Source organism: Mirounga leonina, unplaced genomic scaffold, assembly GCF_011800145.1.
Source record: "Mirounga leonina isolate KUSES-001 unplaced genomic scaffold, KU_Mleo_1.0 Mir_101799, whole genome shotgun sequence".
Classification (NCBI taxonomy): Eukaryota; Metazoa; Chordata; class Mammalia; order Carnivora; family Phocidae; genus Mirounga; species Mirounga leonina.
In genome coordinates this window covers 885,876-913,858 of record NW_023270210.1, presented here as the reverse complement: position 1 = coordinate 913,858, position 27,983 = coordinate 885,876, and the positions used below count along the sequence as shown (strand labels likewise).

Here is a 27,983-nt window from a genome sequence, read left to right as displayed (position 1 = left end):
CTGGTGCAGGTGGAAACCCAGAGAGTTACAAGGTATTGGCATTTCAACACAGCAACGTTTTTATTGCTTTTGAGGGTCTCCCTAGAGCAGACATCATTCTATTGCACAGCCGCTTCATTTTGGCATTTTAGAAAGTTGAGGTTACAAATAGCTTCAAAGACACATGAGATGCCCAGTGTAATTAAAGGTGAAGGAGCACGGGCTTTAAAGAACAAGGGCCATTGCCTTTTCCTCTCTGTGCACCATCTTTGATTAGCAGTTGCATTTTGATAGTACTTTGGGCCTCAGATTTCCAGAGATCCTTCTGAAACCCTGATCAGTGGGGCTCCATCTATCAGGAAAATCGGAGCCCAGCCAAGGAACTTGAACAAGACTGACACCCACTGGCCTAATTAGGATAGATGCAGAGCACTGGAAGCTGACAAACGAGGTGGAGTGTCCCTGTTTGTCTTAAAGCAAGGAGAATGGAATTCAAACTGCTAGAGAAAGGCGCAGAGTAGCTGCCCCTTTTCTGCAAGCTTAGTAAACCCAGGAGACAGGCACCCACTGTGGAGAACTGCACGCCTGGTCAAAGGCTTCTTGCAGTTTCTTAAGGGTTTCGTCAATGCCGTTATTGACCAGTGAGAGGTCAAAGTAGTGTGCGTACTGGCTGCGGATGGCTTCGGAGTCCTTTTGCAGCTGCTGCAGGGCTTCCGTCTGCAAAGAAAAGAGAAGCGGGGATGAGGCAGGCCCCACAGCACGGCAGCCCAAGAGGTCAGTGATGGGCTTTAAGTGGACCCTGATTGTGGTGACCACTGCCTGGCTCAGAGTCGCCTGCTTAAAAGACTCCAGCCCTGAAGACCTTCCTTGAGAACGTTTAACAGAGTTGGGTGTAGAGAGAGACTCGAGCACCGCAATTCTAGAGGACCTCAAACTAACCCTGATGATAAATCATCAGAGCTCAGAAGACCAACAGCTCCGTCGCTGTGGCATGGACGTGAGCAGCATCTCCCCACTGCTGCAACCACCACAGCTGCAATCCTGGGACAGGTCTGAGGTTGACTTACAATCCCAGGCCTCTTTCTAGAATCCCAAACAAGTGGCTATGAAAAGACTGATTACTCCGTAAAAGTAAGAATGTTTGCACAGCAATAAGTGCCAAAAGACATGCCAAACTTGGAAAAAGATGTTTACAACTGATGTCCCAAAGGGCTAATTACCCGAATACAGAGCTCCTAGAAAGCAGTAAGAAAAAGGCCAATAACCCGAGAGAAAAATAAGCTAAGGACAGGACCAGGCAGTTTGCAGAAAAGATACAAGTAGCCCTCAATAGTCTGATAAGACACGCAGCCACTTAACTAAGTACAGCGAGACTGTATTTTTCTAGTAGATTGGTCAACAAATGAAACTTTGGGTAACATGCTCCTGGCACAGGGAAACAAGCAATCTCCATTCCCACGGCCACGTGCACAGGCCACGGGGTGCGGCCGTGTCTGCAGGAACAGCTGTTGCATTTGGTGAAAGCAGGTGCAGGAACTCGGGTGGTGAGCGGGGAGCGGCTTTTCAGTGTATCCCTGGTCCCCTAGCTCTTCCCCTCTCCCCACAGCCACACCACACCCCTGGCGGTGGGTGTGGTGGGTTCAGTGCCGCCTCTGTCCTTCCCACTTGAGCCCACGTCGCAGCAGTGTCAGGATCTGCCAAACTGCCCATCTCTGCCACTGGACCCCAAGCACTTCTGGAACTATGACGGTCTTGGATTTATTTTGTCCCCGTTACCTAGTGGTTTAATAAATGTCTGCTGAGTAAATCAAATGTGCCCATGCCCTTTGGCTTCTTGGCCTTGCAGGAAGAAGGACAGCAGTAGCCAGGAGGCTCATGGGAGATAGGGGCACAAGCTGAGCTCTGGACTGATGTCCCAGTCCGGGCAAACCTGGAGAATGAACCTCCATCCACCCTGTGTAACCCCGTCCTTCCCACCTGAGCGCCCTGGTCAGTAGGTGCGATGAACACAATGAAAGGTGACAGTTCGGCCGTGCGGACAATCTTCAGGGTCTAGAGAAAGAGGAAGGGGAGGAAGGAAGAAAAGAACCAGAGTCAGCTATCATGATGGCTTCCTTCTAATACATATCTTTGAGCATCGCCAAGCCCAGTATCATTTCCATCACTTGTGGTTTTAGGTGACCCCAGTGAAACTACGTGAACCAAACCTCATCCATGCCTGCCTTGTCAGGCCTACCCACCTGGGGCTCAATGTCAAGGATGGCAATCTTGTCCTGCTCATGAATCTGGTGCACGGTTTCAAATTTGGTGCCAAACATATTGCCCTGGTAGCTGCCAAACTCCAGGAATTCATTGGCAGAGATGTTCCTGGTCATCTCTTCGGTGGAGATGAAGTGGTACTCCTTCCCGTCTTCCTCACTCTTCTTGGGTGGCCGTGTTGTATCTGCACAAGAACCCAAATCCCTGACAAAACTGGGGGTCCTCCCCATCTCCTAGGGGCTTGGCCCATGGTATCTGTATGTAAATCCCAGCTGCCTTTGGTGCAGAGAGTTTAATAGGGGGGTTCCTCCCACAGGATCCCGAAGGGCTGACAATAGATGATGCAGAGCAGGAAATGCCCTGTCCATCCAGAATGTGTTTAACTTTCAAGAGGCAAAGCCCAACGTAGAAAATTCCTATCCCTTTCCCTATATGAAGTTACATCTCTTAAATCACCAACCCCAGGAATTAGAGCTCAGAATTGGAGAAATGACAGCTGATTATATATATATTTCAAAGATTTGATTTGTTAGAGCACAAGCAGGGAGAGCGGCGGGCAGAGGGAGAGGGAGAAGCAGGCTCCCCTACGAGCAAGGAAGCTGACAGAGCTCCATCCCAGGACCCTGGGATCATGACCCGAGCCGAAGGCAGATGCCCAGCTGACTGAGCCACCCAGGCGCCCCTGATTATATTTTTTAAACAGATCTATGGGCTATGGTTTGGATTTCTTGAAAGCGTATGTAAAATTTCCTTTTTATAGCTTAGAAAGAAGAGTACTCTGGTTTGGTTTAAACTCATTTTGTTAAATGTTGGAATATTCTTAAGTCACAACATTTACTATCATTCATATAAACTGTCCTCTAAAATAAAAAATAAAACGTGCTCCAGAAATCACAGCTTGAAACATAACCCCTCACACTCCTCCCCAGGGGACCTCTCCTGCATCCCATGTTTATCGAGCCCCCTATCCCCTTGTCTTGTGCATCCTCTGCTTGTCTCTCGATCCACAACTGCACATGCCTCTCTCTCTTCCCATCTTACAAAACAACAATTCTTCTTTAGTGGCTATTTCTACTTTCGAATTTCCCCACTCATTCCTCAACCCAGGGCCATCTGCTTTCTGCCCCTAGTTGGGTGTCCCTTATCCCTAAAGGCAAAATGTAGAAGCAAGGAGTAAAAAAATACTAATACCAGATTCAGAATCCAGTTTTCTACTTTGATAAGCAGGATCTCTTCCTGGGAATATACACAATCATACTATGCAAATTCACTTCTGGGAATGCAGTCATCTGATTCCCTACCTGGCCACTGGCCTGATTGTTCTATTGAGAAGAATCCTACTGCCGAGACTGTGCCTTTCCTGAGCGCTGCTTTGATTCAGAAGACATTTCAGGAAAATTAGAGGCAGCAATAGTGGATAGCTAAGGAAATTACAGTATAGCCACTCAACGGACTGAGATTTAGGCACATGAGAAAATATAAAGATGAAAAAATAATTTTTTAAAGATTTTATTTGTAAGTAACATCTCCACCCAACGTAGGGCTTGAATCCCCAACCCAAAGATCAGGAGTTGTACGCTCCACCAACTGAGCCAGCCAGGCGCCCCGGTCATATATGTTTTCAATAATATTACTTGCTTGCTTATTTAAAGCAGGATAAAAGTATTTTCAACTGCTTCTGTTACGCAGGCATACAACACAGAGAAGAATAGCAACATAGTTAGCTGGAGCGATTATATGTACACATTTGCATCTTTCCAAATTGTGTTTTGTTTTTATAATCAAACATTTCAAATAAAGTCACACATAGAAAAGACCACTTTGGTATCTCAGAGTGGTGCTCCCACCTGTCCTCCAAGGACCGCAGAGGTACTTACATGGGGCAGGGTATGCGAACTTGTCCGGGTTCTGGCTGAGTAGGGCATTCTTAATGTGGCTGCGACCCACCCCACTGGCTCCTGGGGAGGGAGAAAAGACAGAAACCAGGTTGCTATTATTCTCGTGAAGGCTTCCATTTCTTTCCCCAAAGACAAAGGTGGGGATAGGTTTAGAAATGGGACGTGGGTGAGAGTGAGTGAGCAGGTGTGGCTTCCAGACTGGGGTCAGGGAGTGGCAAAGGCCCCCACTAGGAGACAAGACTCCAAGGGCTAAGGGTCAGGACTCAGAACATAACTGTTGTTTCCAAAGAGGAGCCAGCTGACACATGGGTTTTCTAGTTCTTTTCTAAAGAGATTTGCTTTACTGAGCTCTCCAAAATTAATGGAACTGATCTATTTTTTCAATATATATATTTTTAAGATTTTATTTATTTGACAGAGACAGAGCGAGAGAGGGAACACAAGCAGGGGGAGTAGGAGAGGGAGAAGCAGGCTTCCTGCCGAGCAGGGAGCCCGATGCGGGGCTTGATCCCAGGACCCCGGGATCACGACCTGAGCCGAAGGCAGACGCTTAACCGACTGAGTCACCCAGGTGTCCCCCGCCCTTTTTAATCATTTTTTTAAAGATTTTATGGAACTGATTTTTTTTAAAGATTTTATTTATTTGACAGAGAAAGAGAGAGCACAAGCAGGGGGAGGGGCAGAGGGAGAGAAAGAAGCGGGCTTCCTGCGGAGCAGGGAGCCCGATGCGGGGCTCGATTCCAGGACCCTGGGATCATGACCTCAGCCGAAGGGAGATGCTTCACCCACTGAGCCACCCAGGCGTCCCAGTGGAATTGAATTTAAAGCAGTGTTTTTACTGGGGATTTCTCCGGAACCCTAATAATTTCCTCTAAGCAACTAATGTTTTAACTCTAAAGACGGGGTGGTAAGCTGCCCACCTAAAATAACTAGTTGCTGAAAAACTTGTAAGGTTTAGTTGCATTTGTAAGGTAAATCCAGATGGAACACCTGTAAGGATTCAGAGAACCCCAGAGACTGTCCTCACTGCGTTTTTTTTTTTTTTTTTTTTGAGGCAGGGAGGGAGAGGGGGCATCATACGCTGCGGGCAGGACCGTAAGGAGGGAGCTGTACTCTAACTAGCAAAGCAACATGGGGAGGGGGGCGGGCACCAAGAAGTTACCGATCAGCACCAGGGTCTTCCTCTTGAATGCAGGGAGCCGAACAACTTCCTCATAGGAAACAACATCCAACTGGTCAAAAACTAGGGACAAAGAAAACCAAGCCATGTTCATTTCCACAGCTGGGAAGAACGTGGTCCAGGTGGTGAGGCGGGAAAGAGCCTAAAGTCTGTCAGCCTGGCGTGAAGGCAGCTGAGGCTGGGGAGAAAGGACTTGGGCCTGGAGTCACTGAAGTGACGTGATCGTATTTTGGTTTCAGAAGACGAACTCTGGTAGACGAAAGGCTACAGGGGCTGGGATGGAAGCAGTGAGACCCTTAACTGCCCCACTGCTCTTTTCAGCCAACCAGACTTCATCTAACCTTACCAGAGGATGATGGGGGCTGGGACACTGTCTGGCATGACCACAGTCGCCAGTGACGGAATGATGGACAGGGCGTCCCGAGGACACCACTTCTGGACCATGGATGCCTTTCCTTTGGGTCTATTTCTTGCTTTTCCCAGCCTCCTCCATCTGAACTCATCATGACTCTGTCAGTGAATTCCTTGGACTCACATTCTTTCTAATTTTCTGGACCCCATATTCTTTTTCCTCTCTCTTCTCCATAGTTTCAGTAACATCACGCTGCCCTGCACTCCAGTCCCCCCTGGGGAGGGTGAGCTGAATGGGAGATTATTCAGCTGTTACCTACAGTCTGCTTGAATCCATTTATAATTTTAGTATATTATATTACCTACCACAGTAGGTAAAAAACAAAACCAAAATGAGTTCTCAGGAAAACATGCTGTTTTCTGGGGTTACTCAGACCATGAGCTGGTCATGCTGAGAAAGGTCTGGAAGGCTGTTCGGTTGGTTACCTGAGGAGTGAGGATAATGAGCGGGTGTGAGCAGACCACTAGCTTTCCTTCACATGTACTGGGAAGATGAATGTTGTAATAAAAGAAAACCAGAAGAAATGGCATGCTTCCTGTGTAACGTATGGTCCACCATGCACGACACCATCTCCCTTTAGCTGCCAGGAGCCGGCAGAGAGGAAGCCCAGGAGCTTACTTGAGCTGTGCTTAGCCAGATACTTGTCTTTGTATTTCTTCTTCTTCCCAAACGGACTGCAGCTGGGGGCTTCACTTGGAGCAGATTGAGCCACACTAGCCACTCGCCTGGCAGGAAAAGATGACCCAGAATGTTAGGGGAACCTTAGCGTAAAAGCCCCAGGGTCACCCTTCCCCTTCTCCACCAAACCTCCAGACCAGGGACACGTGGCTGGTTCAGTCGGTAGAGCCTGCGACTCTTGATCTCAGGGCTGTAAGTTCAAGCCCCACGGTAGGTGTAGAGATCACTTAATAATAAAATCTTGAAAAAAAAAAGACAACTTCCAGACCTATCTGCTAAAAACTTTGTGCTATCCTTGACCCTCTCATCCTCACCCCTCTCAGTCCTCACTCTCACTCTGAGGCCCCTCCTTGGTCTCTCAGCCTGTCCCTCTCTCCCTCCCTACTTCCCCCATTTCTCTGTGTGTCTGTCTCTCTCGCAGCCTCTGTGTGGATCTCTCATTCTCTCTCCAGTCTCTGTGTCTCTCTCATATTCCCCCCGCAGTCTCTTGCTCTCTGTGTCTCTGCCAGGACCCCCTCAGCTGCCCTCTCTCCCTCCCACTCTCCCACCCCCACGCCCTTCTCTGTGAGCTCTGGGTCTGTGATGAGCAGGGTTTAGACTGGTATGGAGGAGACAACGGGCACACAAAGAAACAAGTGGAAGAAGCCCAGCTGGAATGAATGGTCAGGCTGCGCTGAGGGGAGGATGTGATGGCGGGGGGGAGGGGGGGTGTCACTTCGCCTGGACACATTCCCAATGCCAGGTATTTGGAGGCCCACATAAGAACTCTCCAGAAAGGCAAGGGAGGCAACTGCGCCCTGAGAAGCCATCACTGTGTTAGTCTGCATGGCCCCCACCTCTCTGAGCCTCCTGTCTGCGGGGGGCGCCGTGAATTGGCTGCTGCCTTCACACACGGAAACCTCAGCCGACTCCGCACCCAACCACACTCTGGCTCATTGGTTTTGGAACCTTTATGACCCTACTTCAGTAAAACAAACACATCACATACACAACTAAAACTGCAGCTTCATAAAACAATACCTTCTCTTAGATACATGAAATATGTTCCAATACTGCTACCTGATGCCCTTGTTCAAAAGAAATCCTGACTGCACACCTCATTAAGCTGCAGCCCCGTTTGAATTCCGCCGCGCTGCTGGGTCCTCCTCAGCCGTCTGCCCCCAGTCCCGCAGTGCTCTTCACAACGTGTTACCTGGGTCTTTCACCATTACCATGCAGGGTTGGCGCTATATTTCATTTGCTGCTCGAATTCCAAATGTGTTTTAAGATTTTATTTTTAAGTCATCTCTACCCCCAACGTGGGGCTCGAACTCACAACCCTGAGCCCAAGAGTCATGTGCTCTACTGACTGAGCTGGCTGGATGCCCCTCATTTGTTCCTCGAATTGTAAGGGTTTATTTCTGTCTGGCACTTCCTGAGATGAGGTCAACCAGAATGCAGGCTTAAATCTAAAAGGACCCCCTCCCTTGAGGCTGCACAGTGTCTTTACACTGGATTTATTTTGCAGGGGCAGGTCCGGCACTCCCAGGGCCAGGTACTGTAACCCAGCACTAAGTGAGCAATCCGACTCGGGCCGGATTTCTTTTTTTCTACGTGCTGGGATTTTGCATCAAGGACACACATTTCACATTTGACTGTTTTCTGCGAGTCTCAGAAGCACTAGCCTGGGAGGCAGGAGACCAGGGAGGGCTCCGGTCCCCATGCTGTCCCTTGCTCTGCAACCAAAGGGAAAGCATTTGAGCAAACAGAGGCCCACAGACAAATGAAGAGCCCTTCACGCGGGCTCCTTTACCTGTAACGGCTTCCGAGCCTAGCCCATCGGCTCATTGTTGCCCCCTCAGCCATGATGCCAGGTAAGGCTGCAGGTTGGCTCAGTCGAGAAACAGAAACTACACACGAGGCGACAGGTTTTTGAAGCTAAGCAATCATGTGTGTGTGGCTCACCATTCCTGCAGCTCAGGAGAAGGGATCAAGCCTGCTGACTCCTTGGAGGAACCTTCTACCCGCCCCTGCCACCAGTTACTGTCATCTTTGTTGATTATCTTGATGATGTCCCCAGTAACAAACTTCAGTCCCGCCTCCTTGCAAGGGATCAGATGGTCCTTTTTGGGATCATAGTCAAACTGTGCTCTCATGAACATCTGAAAAATAAGGCAAAGGTGCTGGTGTCGGGATTCAGGTCGAAAGTTCTGCTATAAGTAAATAGGCTCAGGATTGAGAAGTGACTGAAACTGGGGCTGGACCTGATCCCTCCAACGTGTTCGTGGTTACTGGGGCTGATTGTCCGTCTATCTTGGAGAACAAAGGAGCTACTATCGGAAAGGCATGTTTCCTTGGGAAATCTTTTCACGGTATGTTAACTAAACAATATGAATGTGCCAAAGGTCTTAAGATGTGGATACCCCTTGTCTCCACGATCCCCTTCTTTGCACAAGTTGTCACTTACGATGTCTGGAAAAGTATGTTCACCACAGCATTATTTACAAGACAGAAATATTGGAATCAAGCTAATTTTCCAAGAATGAGGAATCAGTTAAGTATGCTCATTTGCTGAATACATCATTGCCAGGCCAACTATAAAAATCAATGTGTAGAAGATAGGTAGACATCCTAGAAATGTTTAAAAGGTTCTTTTTTTTTTTTTAAGATTTTATTTATTTGAGAGAGAGCGAGAGAGGGAACACAAGCAGGGGCAGTGGGAGAGGGAGAAGGAGGCTTCCCGCGGAGCAGGGAGCCCGATGCGGGGCTCGATCCCAGGACCCTGAGACCATGACCTGAGCTGAAGGCAGACGCTTAATGACTGAGCCACTCAGGCGCACCTGTTTAAAAGGTTCTAAGAAGATATGGTGAACAACGTCACATGAATACACTTGACAAATCCCTTACGAAACACAATTTCCCAAAAGCGACACAAGAAATTGAAAATATGAGCACTCATATCTCCGCAAGAAAGTATGAAAGCCGTTACGGAACACCGCCCTCCCCTGCTCCCAAACACACAGGCCCCACTGGCTTTGATGGCAAAGTTTTCCAAATGTAATTTGAAAAACTAAGGCTAGTCTCATACGGACACAGGACAAGATGCTTATCCAGAATACATAGAGAGCTCCTACAAATCAGTAAGAAAATGCCTTGAATGGGTACTTCATAAAGGAGGGCATCCAAATGGAGAAAAACATAAAAAAAAAAGGAGCTTACTCTAATTAGTCCTCGGAGAAACGCAAATCAAGACCACAACGGCCAAAATGAAGAAAAAGTACTGGTGAGGGTCTGGGGCAACTGGGCAAATGAACAAGAAGACATAATACTGAGTGAACGAAATGAGAAATAAAAGAATTCATGGTGTATGATTCAATTTACACCAATTTCAAAAAGGGGCAACACCTGTCTCTGATGTTAGAAGTTAGGGTTATGGTAACTAGAAACAGGTACAGGGGTTCTTAGCCATGTTCTGTCTCTGGAGCTGGGTGCTGGTTAAATGGGTAGGTTCAGTTTGTGAAAATCATTCTAGTTTTATACTTATGATTTGTGTATTTTGTAATATATACATACACCCACATATACCCAAACTTCAATTTAAAAAGTTTGCTTAAAAAGAAAATTTTGCCACAATAACATAAACGACCTGCGCTAGAAACTTTTGCATACATTCATCTGCCAAGGCCCTATCCAAACACTTTCTCTCCTGTACCGATGATGAGCTGTCTGTGGACTGGGAATGGACCCATTTCTCTTTATATCACCTCCAGTTTCTAGCGAAGTGATGTGTACAAGGTAAAGTCTCAGTGAATTTTGAGTAAGTGCTCTTAAGACTCTTTCTTCCCTTTGGCTATTATTATTGGCTACTATTAATCACTGGGCTATTATTGTTTTAAAAAATAATTGCCAATTTGCTGGTGAAAAATGATACTGCACACATTTTATTTTGTGTTTCTTTGATGACTGGTAAAATTGGCTATTTTTTCATATGTTCGATGTCCAGTTGTATTTTTCCTCCTGTGAATTATCTCTTCATTTGCTTTGCCCATTTTCCTCTTAGAATAAAGAGATTACCCTTTCCTTTCACATTAGTTACAAACAAGCAACTCAGAAAGAAGGACTGCCTGGGGCGCCTGGGTGGCTCAGATGGTTAAGCGTCTGCCTTCGGCTCAGGTCATGATCCCAGGGTCCTGGGATCGAGTCCCGCATGGGGCTCCTTGCTCCTTGGGAGCCTGCTTCTTCCTCTGCCTCTCTCTCTGTCTCTCTCTGTCTCTCATGAATAAATAAATAATAAAAAAAAAAAAAAAGAAAGAAGGACTACCTGTTTGTAATGGATGTTGATTTAGTTCAGAGAGCACCAGGCAGCTACACTCGTGATATACTGAGAACTTAAAACTAAAATCATGTCATTTCAATTGAATATCAAAGAACACAACAGAGAAAATGGTGTCACCTACCTGTAGTGCAGGAAGACGATTTTGCTGGTTGGGAATTACTTTTAATGAGATCATTCCTTTGGTTTCTTTCTATTAAAAAAGAAATTATAATGGATATATAATAGATGGATCTGGGGTTTCATAAAGTCTTATTTCCCCTCTCAAAGTCCCCAAAAAGTGTTTTTTTTTTTCCCCAACACCCATCTTTACTGCACACTTTGAAATTTTTAGGACAATTCCTCCTTTGATATCAAAGTCTCATGTGCCCTATAAGCCAGTGTAACAACATGGAGATGCACAAAGAATAATGAAGAAAAAGCTAATAATTTTCCCTCCTCCCCACACTCAACCCTAAAAGGTCTCCAGATGAGCCTAAAGGAACCCTGGCACACATATACCCATACCTTTCTCGACACGAAAGAAAACATTTCCAAATATTTACACATATATCCATATTCATATGTATTTTTGTTTGCTTTTAACAAAAATGGGATTATACTCTATAGAACATGTTATTCATGTTCTACCATACTCCTCATTACTGGGCATGTCGACTGTTGCCAATTTTTTTTCACTATCATCTGCTGCAATAGACATCCTTTATTTTTTTTTAAAGATTTTATTTATTTATTTGCCAAAGAGAGAGTGCGCATGAGCAGGGTGATGGGCAGAGGGAGAATGGGACACCTGAATTATCTCTTCATTTGCTTTGCCCATTTTCCTCTTAGAATAAAGAGATTACCCTGCTCATTTGGTTGGGCACCTGCCTTCGGCTCAGGTCATGATCCCAGGGTCCTGGGATCAGCCTGCATGGGTCTCCCTGCTCAGCGGGGAGCCTTCTGCTTCCCCTGCTTGTCTCTGTCAAATAAATAAATAAAATCTTTTTTAAGAATTAAAAATAGAACTATCATAGGATCCAGCAATTCTACCTTGGGGAAATGAAGTCCATACCCTGTAACTGGTTGATGTATCTTTTAAGACTCTTCTATATCCTCACTGATTTTCTCACTACTTGTTCTGTTGATTATTGAGAGAGAGATTGAAATCTTGGACTAAAATTGTGGATTTGTCTTTTTCTCCTTGCAGTTCTACCAGTTTTTGCTTCAAGTATTTTGAAGCTCTTTTATTAGGTACACGGATGTTTGGATTTTGGTAAGGCAGGGTAAATCTGGTCCCTGTTACTTCATTTGGCCAGAAGCAGAAGTCCAGCGGGGGCTTTGTTTTTTGTTTTTGTTTGTTTGTTTGTCTAGATACACTCTACAACCAACGTGGGGCTTGAACTCACTACCCCAAGATTAAGAGTTGCATGCTTTTCAGACTGAGTCAGCCAGGCACCTCCCAAGGGCTTTTTTTTTTTTTTAAAGATTTTATTTTTAAGTAATCTGCACACCCAAAGTGGGGCTTGAACTCACAACCCTGATATTGAGTCACATGCTCCACCCACTGAGCCAGCCAGGCACCCCACAAGGACTTTTTTGTTTTTTTTAAAGGTTTTATTTATTTACTTGAGAGAGTGAGAGAGAATGAGAGAGAGCATGAGAGGGGGGAGGGTCAGAGGGAGAAGCAGGCTTCCCGCGGAGCAGGGAGCCCGATGCGGGGCTCAATCCCAGGACCCCGGGACCATGACCTGAGCCGAAGGCAGACGCTTAACCAACTGAGCCACCCAGGCGCCCCCCACGAGGACTTTTGATTAAAGCAAATCCCAGGTCTATCGTTTAACAGCCATGTGACCATGGGCAAGTTTCAAAACTCTCCAAGGTTCAGTCTCCTTATCTCTGTCTCAAGTGAAAAGCCACATTCTGGCCAACTGCCCCATATGGGTTTTTTTTTTAAAGTAAGCTCTATGCCCAACGTGGGGCTCAAACTCACAACCCCGAGATCAAGAGTCACATACTCTTCTGACTGAGCCCGCGGGGCGCCCCTCAACTTTTCATTTATAATATCCCATCCACTCTTCATAACAAATCTACGAATAGGGATTCCTATCTTCATTTTACAGATGACTTAGAGAAATTAATTCACCTGTTCAAAATCATGGCTAGAATGAAGTAGAGCAGGGTTTCAGAGCTGCCATTAAAGACCAACGCTTTCTGACACCCAGTCCAATGTTCTTTCTAGATAGATACTCTGGGTTATTCGCCTTATTTTAGAAATTTGCTAGATGAAAATAGAGAACTGTCATTGCTTGCACAGAATAAAGATTAGCAGTGGTAAGAGTCCCCTCAATGAGGTATAAAGACTTGACAGAAAAATGACATACACTGACACCAATGTGCATCCACACTTCACAAAGATAATGGCATGGAAAATACCCACCATCGCCTTCTGCAGCTGATCTACTGAGTGATTAGTCACATTTGTGCCATTGATTTCTAGGATCTCATCTCCGACGTGAAGGGAGCCTACCACAAAATGATAAATCAGTCCACAAAGAATAAACATTAAAACAAGAGCTGTCAATAGAAATCAAGACACCACAGAAAAGAAAGCATGACCTAGAGCATGTTCATATTCCACGGGAGAAGGGAATGTACCAAGGCCAGCACTTGACAGTTTCGGTGACCAAGCAGAATAAAAGCACCACATCCACAGCAAGTGTAATGTTTCTTTGTTGTTTAGATAAACCCACAAATGCCACCTAATGGTACAGTTAATCAATGGTTAGATTCTATGTGAAAAGTAGTTACAAATATTTGTGCCACCCTAGATACAAAAAAAAGTCCCAACTAAACATAAAAGGGTAGGGCTCACAGCATGGAATGAATCAGGTGGGCAAATACAGGTTATCGTCAGCTACTAAAAACATGTCATATTTTAATGTTCTCTCACCCCAATGTTCTCTCTCGCCACAAACAGCTCTTACTAAATGATGCATCTGAAAATTGACAGCACCTTCACATTAAGAAGATACAACAGTTACCTGTAATTATTTGTTTAATGTGTATTTTCTCAGTTTAATTGTTAGCTCCAGGGAGTAGAGATGGTCTGTTTCCTTCACTGTAACATATTCAAAGTCTAAGGCAGTGGGTTGCATATATCTAATTGCTCAAATATTAACTGTAAAAATAGTGGTATAAATAGGTGTGTAAGAACGCTCAGAGGGAGAGATGGTGGCACTGGGCAATTCATACAAAGAGCCAGTTATTAAGCCCCAGAAAATCTCTTGCCATATACACAAAAATGCTCCTGGGTTTAAGATTGTAAGCTTCCTGACCCTCACCACTGAATAGGAAGTAAATGATTAATCCCTGAGTGAAACACAACCTAGGAGCCCCCCAGAGTACCTTGTCTATGAATCATGCCACCATGAAGAATCCTTGCCACCGTACAGGACTGCTTTTCATTCAGCTTCAGAGTGATTCCCTGCAATGAAGACAAAAGGCACAGTCAGCTGTATTTTCAGCTCTTTCTGCGGTTATCATCTTTAGGATAATTTAAGGTGATTTCTTAGGAGAAAGATTTTTTCATCTGTACCTGGGTGGTACTCAACTAGAATGGGCGTCAAAGCTGCCGGAAGGAGAGACCTGAGGGAGGGATGAGAGCCAGGGACTCACGGGGTCAGGAGTAAGCAGGAGGTTAGAATATGATAAGGGATTACCATGGGCTCTTCTGTGACCTTCTCGAACTGTATGAGTCGCACCTTCCGTACCTCCTGCCCTTTGGCCTGGGTAGGGCTACCTGGGGCAGCAGAACCATTGGTGTACATGTCCTCGGTCACGGCATTCACCTGGTGTGACACAGCCTGTCGGGTCAAAACAACAAAGCAATGAATAAGGGAGGCAGCAGAGGCCGTCAGTCTGTAACCGCAGTTCTAAAATCTAAAAGGCTCTGATGTGAGGCTATTTGTCAACGTTCTTATCCAACTTAATAGACATGTTTATCCAGTTTGCTGCAGAAATATTAATGGGCTTGATATCCAGGGTACTGCACCAAGGGTTTCTGGTTAGGGGCCACGTACTTGTATGGTGCTCACACGCACACGCACGCGCGCACACACACAGTCTACAGCCAAGATCCAGGGTGGGATTCATTCAAGCATCTTGATGCTCTGCGTAAAGATGATTCAGGTTAGCATTAGCCTCTCACAAACTATGTCTTTGCTACAAACAGGAAGAGAATTAGGCATTTAGGATTAGCCCCTGGCCCATGATGATAACAATAATACCACTGAACCCAAGTGGCACCCCTCCCACCATCCCAAGATGCTATCTGCACTGTGACCTTTCTCCCAACCTTGATGATGGCAAAGCCAGACAACTGGCACTCACGGTGGCACGGGCAGGAGGACAGACAAAAGAACATAAAGTGCAGAGACAGCATCCACCACATCCGCGCCCTTCCCCAGAGACGCACGGCCATGTGCCATGGGCACCAAAAGATGTGGGTAGTGATGTCATTGCAGCACTATTTTGTAAAAGAAAATACTATAAAATTTAATTTTTGGAATGATTCGAACATAATCTGAAGACCTCATGCTCCTTAACCCATAAATGCTTCTGTGTGTTTTCTGAGAACAAAAACTTTCTCAAAAACGAAAATTTAGCATTCATACAATACTGTATCTGGTCCTCAGTTTCTCTTCAAATTTTATCGAGTATCCCAATAATGTCCTTTAGAGCTATATATATATTCTTTCCCAGACCAGAATCCAGGATCATGCACTGCATTCAGTTTTCACATCTCTTTAGCCTCCCTTAATTTAGAAAAGCTCCTCAGCCTTTCTTTGTCTTTCATGACTTTGACATTTTTAAGAGGACAGGCCTGCTGTTTTGTAGACTCTCAATTGGGGTTTGTCCAATGTTTTCTCACAATTAGGCTGAGGTTGTACATTTTTGATAGGAATCCCATGGAAGTGGTGGTGTATCCTTCTCAGCCCAACAGTTTTCTTAGAAGCCCAAACCTGGAAGGACGTCAAAAGTCCGTCAACAGTATGATGAGTAAACTGGATACCACACACCAAGAGAGTCACTGGGCTGCTAGACCGCAACATGGATCAGTCTCTGCTCCTGAAGGGCTCCCTCTCAGTCTCCTTTGTTGCTTCTTCCTCATTTTTCTAGTCCAGTAATGTTGAAGTAGCCCAGAGCTTGCAGTAAGAGCTATCACAGTGGGGAAAGTCAAGTGGAAACCTCTGAATGTGTCCCCCACCCACCCCAGATAAAACAGTAAATCAAAAGCAATATGGCCAGCCACACCCGGGGATGCTATGAGTAGTGAGGAAGGGGAAGTGGGAATATCCCCAGTTGCGAAGGTGTCTATCTAGATCTAGATTCATTCATTCATTCATTCACTTCTTCCCAGCCAGTGGCCAAGGGCCTAGAGGGGAAAGGACTAGAAGATCACAGGGTAGAGGCCTGTGGACAGACGTGCATCTCATAAGATAGGGGTTGTGCCTTATGAACTAATATAAAATGATTTAAATTTTAATTTACTTAATCCTTTCTAAGAGGTCATAGAAACTCTGAGAAGATGGTGAGGTTTGAAGGAGTGTTAGTTACTAGGAGGCCTCAAAAGAGGGAAGTGCTGAGAAAGAGATATATGTCACATGAGTCCTATAGAATTTGCTATGAAAATAGAATTGTATTGTATTTAGAAAATAGACTTGGGGTGCCTGGGAGTACAGAACTTCATATAACTTCAAGGCACTCTACAGGAAATGGTCTAATAATACAGTTACCATTGCATCTGTTTGGGGGTGTCCTGACCTAGCAAACCTTTTCAAAGAACTATACACCCACTGGGTTTGAGTCCCTGACTCTTTTAACTACGGCTGGGTAACTTTGGGCAACTTTCTTGATCTCTCTGTGCTTTAGGTTCCTCACTGGCAAAACGAGGATAGTAACAGACACTTAGACACTGCTGAAGAAAATGGGCGGCATTCAAAATTTCAAAAACGCATCCCTTCATTTTTAATTCATTTCTATACAGGCAAATGAAAACCTATTATTCCCAAAAGTGCTACAAAGCACAATGCTTTCTATTCTGGCAAGATAAAATTTGTCCTAAGTGACTGTGGTTCAGGTTCAAGTTGGCAGCCTGTGTAAATGAAAGAAAGGGGGAAAGGGGGAAGGGAAAAAGAAACCCACAAAAAAAGAAAACACGAGGAAGTCTTCAGGGATGACAGATATTCATAACTTTCTAGAAGATGGAAAGGAGATAGGGAAATGGTCATAGATCGAGCAGAGTTGGGACAGCAGAGCCGGGAACCTGCTCATAGTAGAATCAGCCATGGAAGACTGTGCCGTCCAGCAGACCACAACGGGCTGGGGCTCAGGAGTCCCTGCACAGAAAACGAAAGAAATGAGGCTTGAGGTGAAAATAGCTCTCCAAACGCTCCACTTTCAAGGCAGGAAGGAGGACCAGGCCAGTGGACATCTATTCATGTCTCCTCAGCCAGAGCTGCTCAGAAAATAAGAACTGAGTTGGGCATCCTGCCATCCCAAACAAGATCAGGGAGAAGTGGGTGGCTCAGTCGGTTAAATGTCTGCCTTCAGCTCAGGCCATGATCCCAGGGTCCTGGGATCGAGCCCCGCATCGGGCTCCCTGCTCCGCGGGAAGCCTGCTTCTCCCTCTGCTGCTCCCCCTGCTTGTGCTCTTTCTCTCTGTCACGCTTTCCTCTCTCAAATAAATAAATAAAATCTTTAAAAAAAAAATCAGGGAGAAATGGGATAAAGCTGTTGGGTCGGCAGTCAGTTATAATAATATAAAAACCATTTACTGACTTCCCCTTTTCAGAATCTACCTATAAACAAGATATGAAGCAGTCATAGTTGAAGAACACATTGTATATGTCAACACCATGACAGAAGTTGACAGGAGAAAGGAAATGAAGGGAAAGGGCCACTGATCTGGTCACCTTACAAAGTGGGGAGGCAAGACGTATTCTCTACAGTGAGTGGGATGCTACATGAATAATGGTATAATTTAAAGCAGAAATTGTAAATGGATAGCTCACAAGTCTGTTTTATTTTGACCACATACTTTAATTTAGTAAAACCCAGAAGATTCTAAGCTCTCTTTAGAAATTTCAGAAGACCTGGCACTGCTCACATGGCTGAGGGTGGCTGTGCCCTGCAGGTGGCCACGTGCTCTCCAGCTCTCTTCCTACTCCTGCTGATTCCCCTGTACCTGAGATGTTATTTAACGTGCTATAGCCCTTCTGGGTTCAGCCTCAGGGTCCGGGCGGAGGCGGGTCTGGATAAATAGATGTTATTTTTCTTACACACAACTGGCTTCATGCACCTGATCCATCTGGGCTACATTAAACGTACCTCTGGATGACTTTTAAAAAAAACCATGTATGTTATAAAAGGCACACGCCCTTGAATAGCCGAAAATTTTTGAAAAGGAAGAAAGTACGAGGAATCAGTCTACACACCTGCACGACTTATATAGTTGCAAGTAATAAAGACTGTGTGGTATAGACAGAATAGAGAACCCAGAGATAGACCCACACAGATACGCCCAGGTGATTTTGACAAAGGTGTAAAAACAATTCGATGGAGGAAGGGTAGTCGTTTCAATAAATGGCGCTACACCAAAACTCCACCGACCTAAACCTCACACCTTTACAATGGGTCACGGACCTACATGTAAAGTGTAAAACTCTTAACACTTTTTAGAAAAACATCGCAGACAGTCATCGGGATTTAGGGCTAGACAATGAGTTCTTATACCCGACACCAAATGCAGGATCCATAAGGGGAAAAGTTGATAATTTGGACCTCTTAAAAATTAAAAACTTCTGCTCAGTGAAAGCCTGTGTGAGGAGGATGAAAAGACAAACTACAGAATGAGAGGAAACATTTACAAACCAAACACCCAACAAAAGACTAGAATCTAGAATATATAAAGAATGCTCAGGATGCCTGGTTGGCTCAGTGTCAGTTAGATGAAAATCAATAAAACAACAATAGTAATAATAATTACAACCACAGGGGCGCCTGGGTGGCTCCGTCGTTAAGCGTCTGCCTTCGGCTCGGGTCATGATCCCAGGGTGCTGGGATCCAGCCCCACGTCGGGCTCCCTGCTCCGTGGGAAGCCTGCTTCTCCCTCTCCCACTCCCCCTGCTTGTGTTCCCTCTCTCACTGTGTCTCTCTCTGTCAAATAAATAAAATCTTTAGAAAAAAAAAAGATTCTCTCTCTCACTCTCTCAGATAAATAAATACAATCTTAAAAAATAAGAAAAAAGAGGGGCGCCTGGGTGGCTCAGATGGTTGAGCGTCTGCCTTCGGCTCAGGTCATGATCCCAGGGTCCTGGGATCGAGCCCCGCAATGGGCTCCCTGCTTGGCTGGGAGCCTGCTTCTCCCTCTCCCTCTGCTGTTCCCCCTGCTTGTGCTCTCTCACTCTCTGTGTCAAATAAATAAATAAATAAATAAATAAATAAATAAATAAATAGAAAAAAAGAAAAAAGAATGCTCAATGCTCAACACTAAAAACCATCTAATTCTATACCTGAAACTAACAGTACACTGTATGTTAACTGGAATTTAAATAGAAAACTTGAAGAAAAGAAAAGCTATAGAGAACGCACTGATGGTTCCCCCAGGGGAAGTGGGTGGGGGATGGGTGAACTAGGTGATGGGGATGAAGGTGATGAGCACCAGGTGATGTATGGAAGTGTTCAATCACTACACCGTATACGTGAAACTAGTATTACACTGTATGTTAATTAATTGGAATTAAATAAAAACTTAAAAAAAAATAAAAACCATCTAATTTAAAAATGGGCAAAAGACCGGGATCTTGTGGGTGGCTCAGTGGGTTGGGCACTGGGCTCTTGATTTTGGCTCAGGTCATAATTTCGGGGTCCTGGGGTCAGCCCACATAGGGTTCCGAGCTGGAGGTGGAGCCTGCTTGGGATTCTCTCTCTCCCTCTGCCCAACCCAACTCGCATACGCCTGCTCACTCTCTCTCAAATGTATAAGTAAATCTTTTTAAAAAATAGGCAAGGGGCGCCTGGGTGGCTCAGTCGTTAAGCGTCTGCCTTCGGCTCAGGTCATGATCCCAGGGTCCTGGGATCGAGCCCCGCATCGGGCTCCCTGCTCCGCGGGAAGCTTGCTTCTCCCTCTCCCACTCCCCCTGCTTGTGTTCCCTCTCTCGCTGTGTCTCTCTCTGTCAAATAAATAAATAAAATCTTTAAAAAAAAAAAAATAGGCAAAAGACCGGAACAGGTATCACTGAAGAGGATAAGGAAGGAAGGACGGCCATCAGGGAGAAATGCAAACTATAACCACAATGAGATCCCACCACACGCCTATCATAATAGCGAAGATAAAAGCAATGACAACACTAAATGCAGGTGAGGATGCGAAGAAACTGAATCTCTCATCCTTCCTGGTGGGAATGTCAAATGGCATGGCCATTTGGGAAGAGAGTTAGGTACTTTCTATGATTTTATGAGAGACAGACAGGCAAAGGCAGAGGGAGAAGCCGCCTCTCTGCTCCACCAGGAGCCTGCTTCTCCCTCTGCCCTTCCCCTCCCTCTGTGCTCTCTCTCTCTCTCTCTCTCGCTCTCTCCTTCTCTCTGACAAAGAAGTAAATAAAGTCTTTTAAAAAACAACAAGTATCTTACAGCCCAGCAACAGGACCCAGCCCAGCAACAGCACCCTGAGAGAAATGTTCACACAAAACTTCTATGTGGGGCGCCTGGGTGGCTCAGTTGGTTAAGCGACTGCCTTCGGCTCGGGTCATGATCCTGGAGTCCCTGGATCGAGTCCCGCATCGGGCTCCCTGCTCGGCGGGGAGCCTGCTTCTCCCTCTGACCCTCCCCACTCTCATGTGCTCTCTCTCTCATTCTCTCTCTGTCAAATAAATAAATAAAATCTTAAAAAAAAAAAACAAAAAACTTCTATGTGGAGGTTCATAACAACTTATTCCCAATAGCTAAAGCTTGGAAACAACCAGAATGGCTATAAAGTTATTGGTGATTAGTTGAACAGATGAAGTCACTTCTCAGCAATAAAAAGGGAACTTGGGATGGATCTCAAAGGCATATTATGAGTCCATTTCTATCACATTTTTGAGATCACAAAATTATAGAAAGGGAGAACAGATTAGTGGTCGCCAAGGAGACATGTGACTGTACCTTGACTGGCGTGGCGGTCATACACATGCACACATGACAAAATGGCACAGAACTACACTCACACTTTGTACCAATGTCGATTCCATGGTTCTGATACTGTACTATTATTGAACTCCTAGTAGACAGAATTGAACTTATTTGCACAAAATAACTAGCAAAATGGCCGGCAAGTAGCACTTGTTTGCACCCCAACAACTATAACCAAGAGAGCTTGGTACCAAAGAATGGCTACCGACAAGACATCCTTGAGAGCTATGCGGTGTACAGGATCGGTTTTCAGGAAAGTAAGAGGCCACGACCCACAGCGTCCAAACAGTTCTTCAAAGTATGGCCCACGGTGACCCGGGACCATGTGGTTAACACTCTTCAAAGCGAAGTAGCTCCTGCCACATTGCATATTTCAAGTGAGTAGACTCAAGAAAACCAGAGGAAAAAGAAAAAGAATGTCACGTTGGAAGGAAGACTTCCTCTTCTCAAATTCACCATCCGCATGTGTTATAGAACGAGGAATTGAAGGACAAAAAAATGATGAGCTCAAGTGTCAAATTTCTGGCCTCAGAGTATGAAATAAAACCCAGGACTCTCCTTGACCCTCATTTATGAATTTCTTACCACTACTAATTGTGCGTTTATCAACTACCATTTATGTGCGTCGCTAACCACAGGGGGCCATGTGCTGGAACGTACTGTCAGTAAAGTGTTTATGATGATTCACCTGTGTTTCCAGACTCAGTGGGAACCTGCATACTGTTCTAAACAGTGACAGATTAGAAAGTCTTAGTCCACAGAATATGGACTGACCTTTGAAATGGGAAGAAGCCTACATGATAGTGTACCTAGAACAGGCAGATAAACCGGCACACTTACCTCATATTCTTCTTATTCAGCTTTATTGCAAAGATTGTTTTTAACATGTCAGCCTTTAAATTAAGGACTCAGCAAAGCTTACCAGAGGCAGAACACATTCCAGTCAGAAAAGTTCAAGAGCTGCTATCCCAAAGGTTGGTCTTTCAAATGTGCTTACCCATCAAGATGCTCTTTGCGATGACTAAGAGTCCCTATTACACTCCCCCAGAAGTCGCGAACGATGACTAAGATAAACGGAAGTCTTCAATGTGCTAACTAAAGAACCGACATGTGACAGTAAGGCTTCTAAAATCAAACCACAATGTTCTCCACTGCAAATTTGTCCTTGAGCAACCCTGTCTTCCTGTATGTCTTAAGTGAAACTTCCCTAGACGACTCTTCAATCTCACCTCACAGCAAGTTCCTCCAAGCAGCCCCTGTATCTCCTCACCACAGACAACTGTGGGAACAAGGATATACAGACATAAACTTCCACTTGATGTCTGTGTACACACACTAAAGGTGAGTCCTTAATTCAATCTGTGGGTCTGTGACCACATGAAGTGCAGGACATCTTCACATAGTTAAGTCATGCTGTCTGCCCTTTGGCAGCTCATTACTATAAGGGGAAGTCATTCATTCATTCATCCATTCATGCAACGTAAATGATAAATGGAAAAGACAGCCTCCATCAAGTTTAAGGTTGTCTTAGAGAGTAAGCACTCAAAGGACACAAAACACGGTTTTCAGCTTTCTTCAAAACTAGCAAATGGAGCTTCACAAAGGCGGTCTGTTCTTCAGTGGGAGGCCAAGACAAGCACTGGGATCCAGACACGAGTTTTGCCCCATGAAGTCGCATCCCAGTCTTCAAGCTACATAAGTGGCCCACACTGAACCTAGGAGGAAGGGGAAGGTGTTGTTGGCCTTCCACTCGGGATACCTAACTTGCCCATCTTTTGACCTACTGTGTACCAGACACTTGTCCTGGCCCCCTGATCTGCCCTAACTTGTCTTGTTTCCACAGCTGAGAGATAGAGATTTGATTGTTTCTTCTGTTCACTTTGTCTCCTTGAGCTGGAACGTAAGTCCCACAAGGGCACCCACACCAGGAGCTTGCTCCACATTCACTGATGACATGAATGACTCGCGAGGCACGTGCTGCTGTTTCCTGAGTCATTACTGCCACGTGACTGCCAAGTGACACGAAGCAATGCTGAACCAGTAATAAAGGCAAACGCCCCAGAGTTTGCTTCCAACTGAAAGCTCGCCGCCCTCATCTCCCGGTGGGCGGGGGGAGTGGCTCTGGGTAGGGGTGGACCGCTCACCCCTCAGCTCACCGGCCGCAGAAACTGGGGAGCAACCCCCCCACCCCGCCCCACGCCTCCAGCCTTTGGTCTGCAGCCTTTTGGCTGTTAACTACCGGAACTGCTGGACTGGGAGGAAACATCTGCCGCAGGGTTCAAAGGAAGCTGGGACTTAAAAAGAGATGAAAACAAACTTGGCGGGGCTGGGGGGCGGGGTGGGCGGGGGTGCGGGTGAATAAAACAGCGCAACTAAAGCTGGCTTTTTCATCCGAACAATCGCATTAAGAATGAGTGACAGCGAATGCAGGCAAGAACAAACATTTGTTCAGCCTACTGTTAGGCTCTTGGCCAACTGTTTCCACGAGGAGACTTAGGAGAAGGCCAGGCCAAGAAGCCAAGCCATCCCCAGATGGCAGACTGTGGGAGCAGCCCCCCATCAGCCTGGGCAAGATCTACTCCACTTTGGGGAAAAAAGAGAAACTGAGAAAACCAAGAGTACTCTAAGGTATTATTAGAAAGAGATTAGCACTTTTACCACAAATGACAAGAGCTGGGGAGAGGAAAGCCTAGGAGCCAGAAGTTTCTGGCGAGAACTATCTTAAAATCATACATTAACTAGGTGCACTGTTTCTCAGGCACTAAATCCATTTGAGAACACATACATCAATCAATCCAAAGGTCAAGTCTCTAAAGATCCTTTTCCAATGCACTTTATCTACCCAGTGTACTAGGTACAGAGCCAAAACCTACATATGTATGTATGCATGTATATTTCTTGATATGAAGGAAAAGGAAAAAGTGAAGCATCAGAAAAGAAACTTCTGGTTCCCAGGGTGCCTGGGTGGCTCAGTTGGTTAAGTGTCTGCCTTCGGCTCAGGTCATGATCCCAGGGTCCTGGGATCGAGCCCCGCATCGGGCTCCCTGCTCCGCGGGAAGCCTGCTTCTCCCTCTCCCACTCCTCCTGCTTGTGTTCCCTCTCTCGCTGTGTCTCTCTGTCAAATAAATAAATAAAATCTTAAAAAAAAAAAAAAAGATTAAAAAAAAAAAGAAACTTCTGGTTCCCTAATTCAGAGTTTTTCTTCCTGTTTTCCCTGCCCTCGGGGTCACTTCCCTTGCCCCACAGACAAGTTTGGAGATGCATTTACTCTTGCCTTCCTACACTCCATACTCAGGGTCCTCCAGTTTTAGCAACACTGAAAGGTTTGAGCAATTCACTGCTTAGGGGTGAAATCTCTGCATCCACGAAATGTCTACTGATTCTGTCTCCCTTGCCCTGGGGAAAATTTGACAGTGTCTCAAGACATTTTTTGATTGTCACAACTGGGGGGGGGGTGTATTACTTTCACAACGAAAAATGATCACACTCAGGGTATCACACTCTGGCAAGAACCTCAATGGTTTCGCACAAGCAGTAGCCCCGGCCTGGAGCACCATTCACCAATGACATCCTAGATTCGGCAGAACTGAAGGTCTGACAGCTTTACAGCACTCTACACCTGCCTCTGTGTCCTCCCTTCTGGACTTCTCAGCTCCAGAACCAGGCCTGCATGTAGTAGGCAATCAACAGACTGGTCAGAATGGACGACTACCAGCGTGGGGTAACGCATCTGACTGCCTATGGATCAACAGACAGATCTTAGGGGAAGCTTACCTGGGGCCTGACTTATTTGTCAGTGAACGTTGAGGGATTTACTATATGGGCAAAGTGCTGTTTTGAGCAGAATGCAAGAGGAATTCCTCAACCAATTGTATGTGCACTAGTGAGCACTGCCGTAAAGAACAAGGCCAGAGATAGCTTATGAGTTTCTCCAAGAAAAGAAATATACTTAAATATGGGAGACAGGCTACAGTTCCAATCTATTGTGAAATTATTTTCTTTTTTTAAAAATTTTACTTATTTATCTGAGAGAGAGAGAGCATGAGTGGGGGTGGGAGGGGCAGAGGGAGAAGCAGACTTCCCGCTGAAGGAGGGCGAGGGATCATGACTTGAGTCCAAGGCAGACGCTTACCCCTTAACAGACTGAGCCACCCAAGCGGGGCATCCTTTTTCAATATTAAATGTGAACTATAATCAGAAGTGAAACTTTTTTTTTTTTAAAGATTTTATTTATTTTTATTTGACACGGAGAGAGAGATAGTGAGAGAGAGAGCACAAGCAGGGGGAGCGGCAGGCAGAGGCAGAGGGAGAAGCAGGCTGCCTGCTGAGCAAGGAGCCCGATGCGGGGCTCGATCCCAGGACGCTGGGATCATGACCTGAGCCGAAGGCAGCCGCTTCACCGACTGAGCCACCCAGGCGCCCCTCACTCCTAATTCTTGGTGCCTTTTAAAAAAGTAGTCTTCCCAGAGGGTTGTGCTGATGCTTCGGGACAGGCAGCTCTGAGGGAGATGCTGGATGGACCAGTGCAGTTCAAAGTGTTTGACAAGCATCACCTCACGTAACCATCCCCACAAGTCCCCAAACAGGTCCGTTTGACAGAGAAGAGAAACCGAAGGCACAGAGAGCCCAGAAGCTTGCCCAAGGGTACACGGCAAGTGAGAGGCAAAGCCTAGTGTTGGCAGCAAAGGTAAGAGTCCCAGAGGGAAGATGAACCTCAAGGAACCACTGGAGATTTTCCCTCCGATGTCCGCACAGTGGCTGATCTGGGTGCTATTCCATTCAAGGATTTAGCAAGTTTTCTTTCACCTGCTTCAAATTCTTTAAGAACACCGGAACAAACTGGCTACCCAGTAGACCATGTGCGGTAATTGAGGACTGCCGACTCAGAGGGCGCACTACAACGTAAGTCTTGTAGTGACAGGGCCTTTCTTCCAGAAGGCCCACAGTGTCTCAAGCCTGTCCCTAAGGGGCCGACAGGTTTACACAAGGGCTGGTCGTTCAGTTACATATGGGGCTCTGGGTGTGCTAAGTGGAAGGAGCCTGATAGAAAAGACTGCATACAGTTGGATTCCACTTCTCAGACACTCCTGAAAAGGCCAAATGCTAGCGTCAAATAGTGTCAAAATGCAGCTCTGTTTCCAGGGTGACTTCCAGGTTTCCGGGGGTGGGGGGAATGAGTGTAAAGGACCACCAGGGAACTTTCTGGTTACATGACTGTATGAATTTGTGAAATCTTATTGAACAGACTAAATAAATTTATGAATTATATGTATGGTAATTATACCTCAGTAAAGGTGCCAAAAGGAAATTTAATAAAGAGATTTTATTAAAAAGTTAAGGCGCAGCCAAGTGAACTGATTATAGAGAATCCAAGCCTATGGGGAGCCAGGTTGTTTTGGATCCTGATTCCCTCATAGTGCATATTCCACTACATACCTTCCAATTCTGTCTTGCCATCTGAGTAACAATACTGTGTTCCCCACCTGCTCATTCCGGCACTCATTCAAGCCTAGAATATTGCGATCATGACTGGAAACACCACACAGGTGTGAACACTGTGCTGATGCTTATCAATTGTTTCCTTGAGCTACCAGCCCAAACAGTCTACAGCTCTACTGTTTGCTTTACCTTGTGAATCTTCAGTGTCCTCATCTGTGGAAGTGGAAGGTTACGCTAAATCTCTTCTGTCCACCTCTTCAGTCACTTATTAATTCACAGACATTTCTGAGGACCTCTTTATTAGGCATTTAAAATAAAAGCAGTGAGCATGAAATAGCCCTGCCCTGAAACATCCTGCAGTCTAGGAAGGAGATTCACACGGACTTCTGTAGACAGTGCAGCTGCTGCTTGGCTCTCTCGCTCTCTCGCTCTGTGGACATTCACTAGTAGTACCTGACCCCCAACCTGTGAGGAAGGCCAGGCTACCTGGAGGGGCTGCTGGGCCTGTATTCCAAGTGGGAGCCAGCCTCAGCCTGCAGAGGAGTGAGGGAGCATTCCGGCGGCCGCACCTCTGCGTAAGAGACAACCTTATTTTGCTGGGCGAAATCCACACTCAGAACTCTGAGAGCGAACACGGAAATGCTCAACATCCTCTCCGGGCATCCTTGAGGATAGAGGGTAACAGCTATCCGCCACCCATCCCAGGAATCCGGAGGGCACAATTACCTCTGGAATCCGTGCATTCCTTGTCCACCCGAAGATACACACAGGCCACCCCATCTGCACCGCAGCACAAGGGGCCCTCCCTAAACGCAGACGGACGGTGAGCGAGCGCTTTGGAGGCAGAGTTAGGTTTTACAACCGTTTCTGCTGACCCGAACACAAGCACTTCAACAGCAAGCAAGCAGACCGGCTCTTCTGGGATCTGCTCCTTAAAGTCTCTCCCTTAGCCTGACTTCCGTCCACGAAGAAGTTTTCCTTGACCTTAATAAGCGCTCTGTACAGGCCGCGCGGCCTCCCCTCATTTCCACCTACGAGGGCTCCTGGGGGAAACGACCCACCGCACCTGAAGCCCTCCACACGAACCCCCGGCAGCCGCCGCGGCCTCCATCCCGAGGGCAGCCCCCCGCGGCCGGCCCGCGGACCGAGCAGGTCCCGCGGCGGGCGGCGCGGCCTGGAGCCGAGTCCCGGCCCCTCACCCTGCGCCCAGGGAACCGCGGGGCCCTCTCACCTCGGGCCGGCTGCGCTTCTGCAGCAAGTGCTCCAGGTAGAGGTCGGAGAGCGCCGTGCGCATGCTGCCCCCGCCCTCGCCCTCGCTCGCCTTGAGCGTCATCTCGCAGGAACCTGGACGCGGGGCCGCGAGCCGCGAGCCGCGAGCCGCGCAGAGCCGCGAGTACGAGAACCGAGGCCTGCGGGGCGGCGGAGGCGGCGGAGGCGGCGCGGCCGGACCCGTCACCACCCCGCAGGCAGCGCGCTGGGCGGGCGGGGGCGGAGCACCGCCCGCGCCCCGCCCCCGGACCCGCCCCCGGACCCGCCCCCGCCCGGACCCTGAGGCTGAACCCAGAAGGGCTCAGAGGTGTAAAGAAAAGGGCGCTCTCGCTGTGGCGGGTC

General features: G+C 46.6%; 1 protein-coding gene across 1 annotated transcript; it reads right to left on the bottom strand.

Annotated features, from left to right (window-relative positions):
• Positions 1–35: 35 nt before the first annotated feature.
• MPP1 (membrane palmitoylated protein 1) lies at positions 36–27,824 on the bottom strand. The gene is made up of 12 exons (XM_035010742.1): positions 27,604–27,824; positions 14,420–14,563; positions 14,106–14,184; positions 13,138–13,223; positions 10,843–10,911; positions 8,351–8,547; positions 6,347–6,453; positions 5,299–5,379; positions 4,116–4,196; positions 2,220–2,422; positions 1,957–2,031; positions 36–696 (listed from the first exon to the last, which is right to left on the bottom strand). The coding sequence occupies exons 1-12, from the start codon at positions 27,703–27,705 to the stop codon at positions 520–522; spliced, it is 1,401 nt and encodes a 466-aa protein (XP_034866633.1). The 5' UTR covers positions 27,706–27,824; the 3' UTR covers positions 36–519.
• Positions 27,825–27,983: the final 159 nt, after the last annotated feature.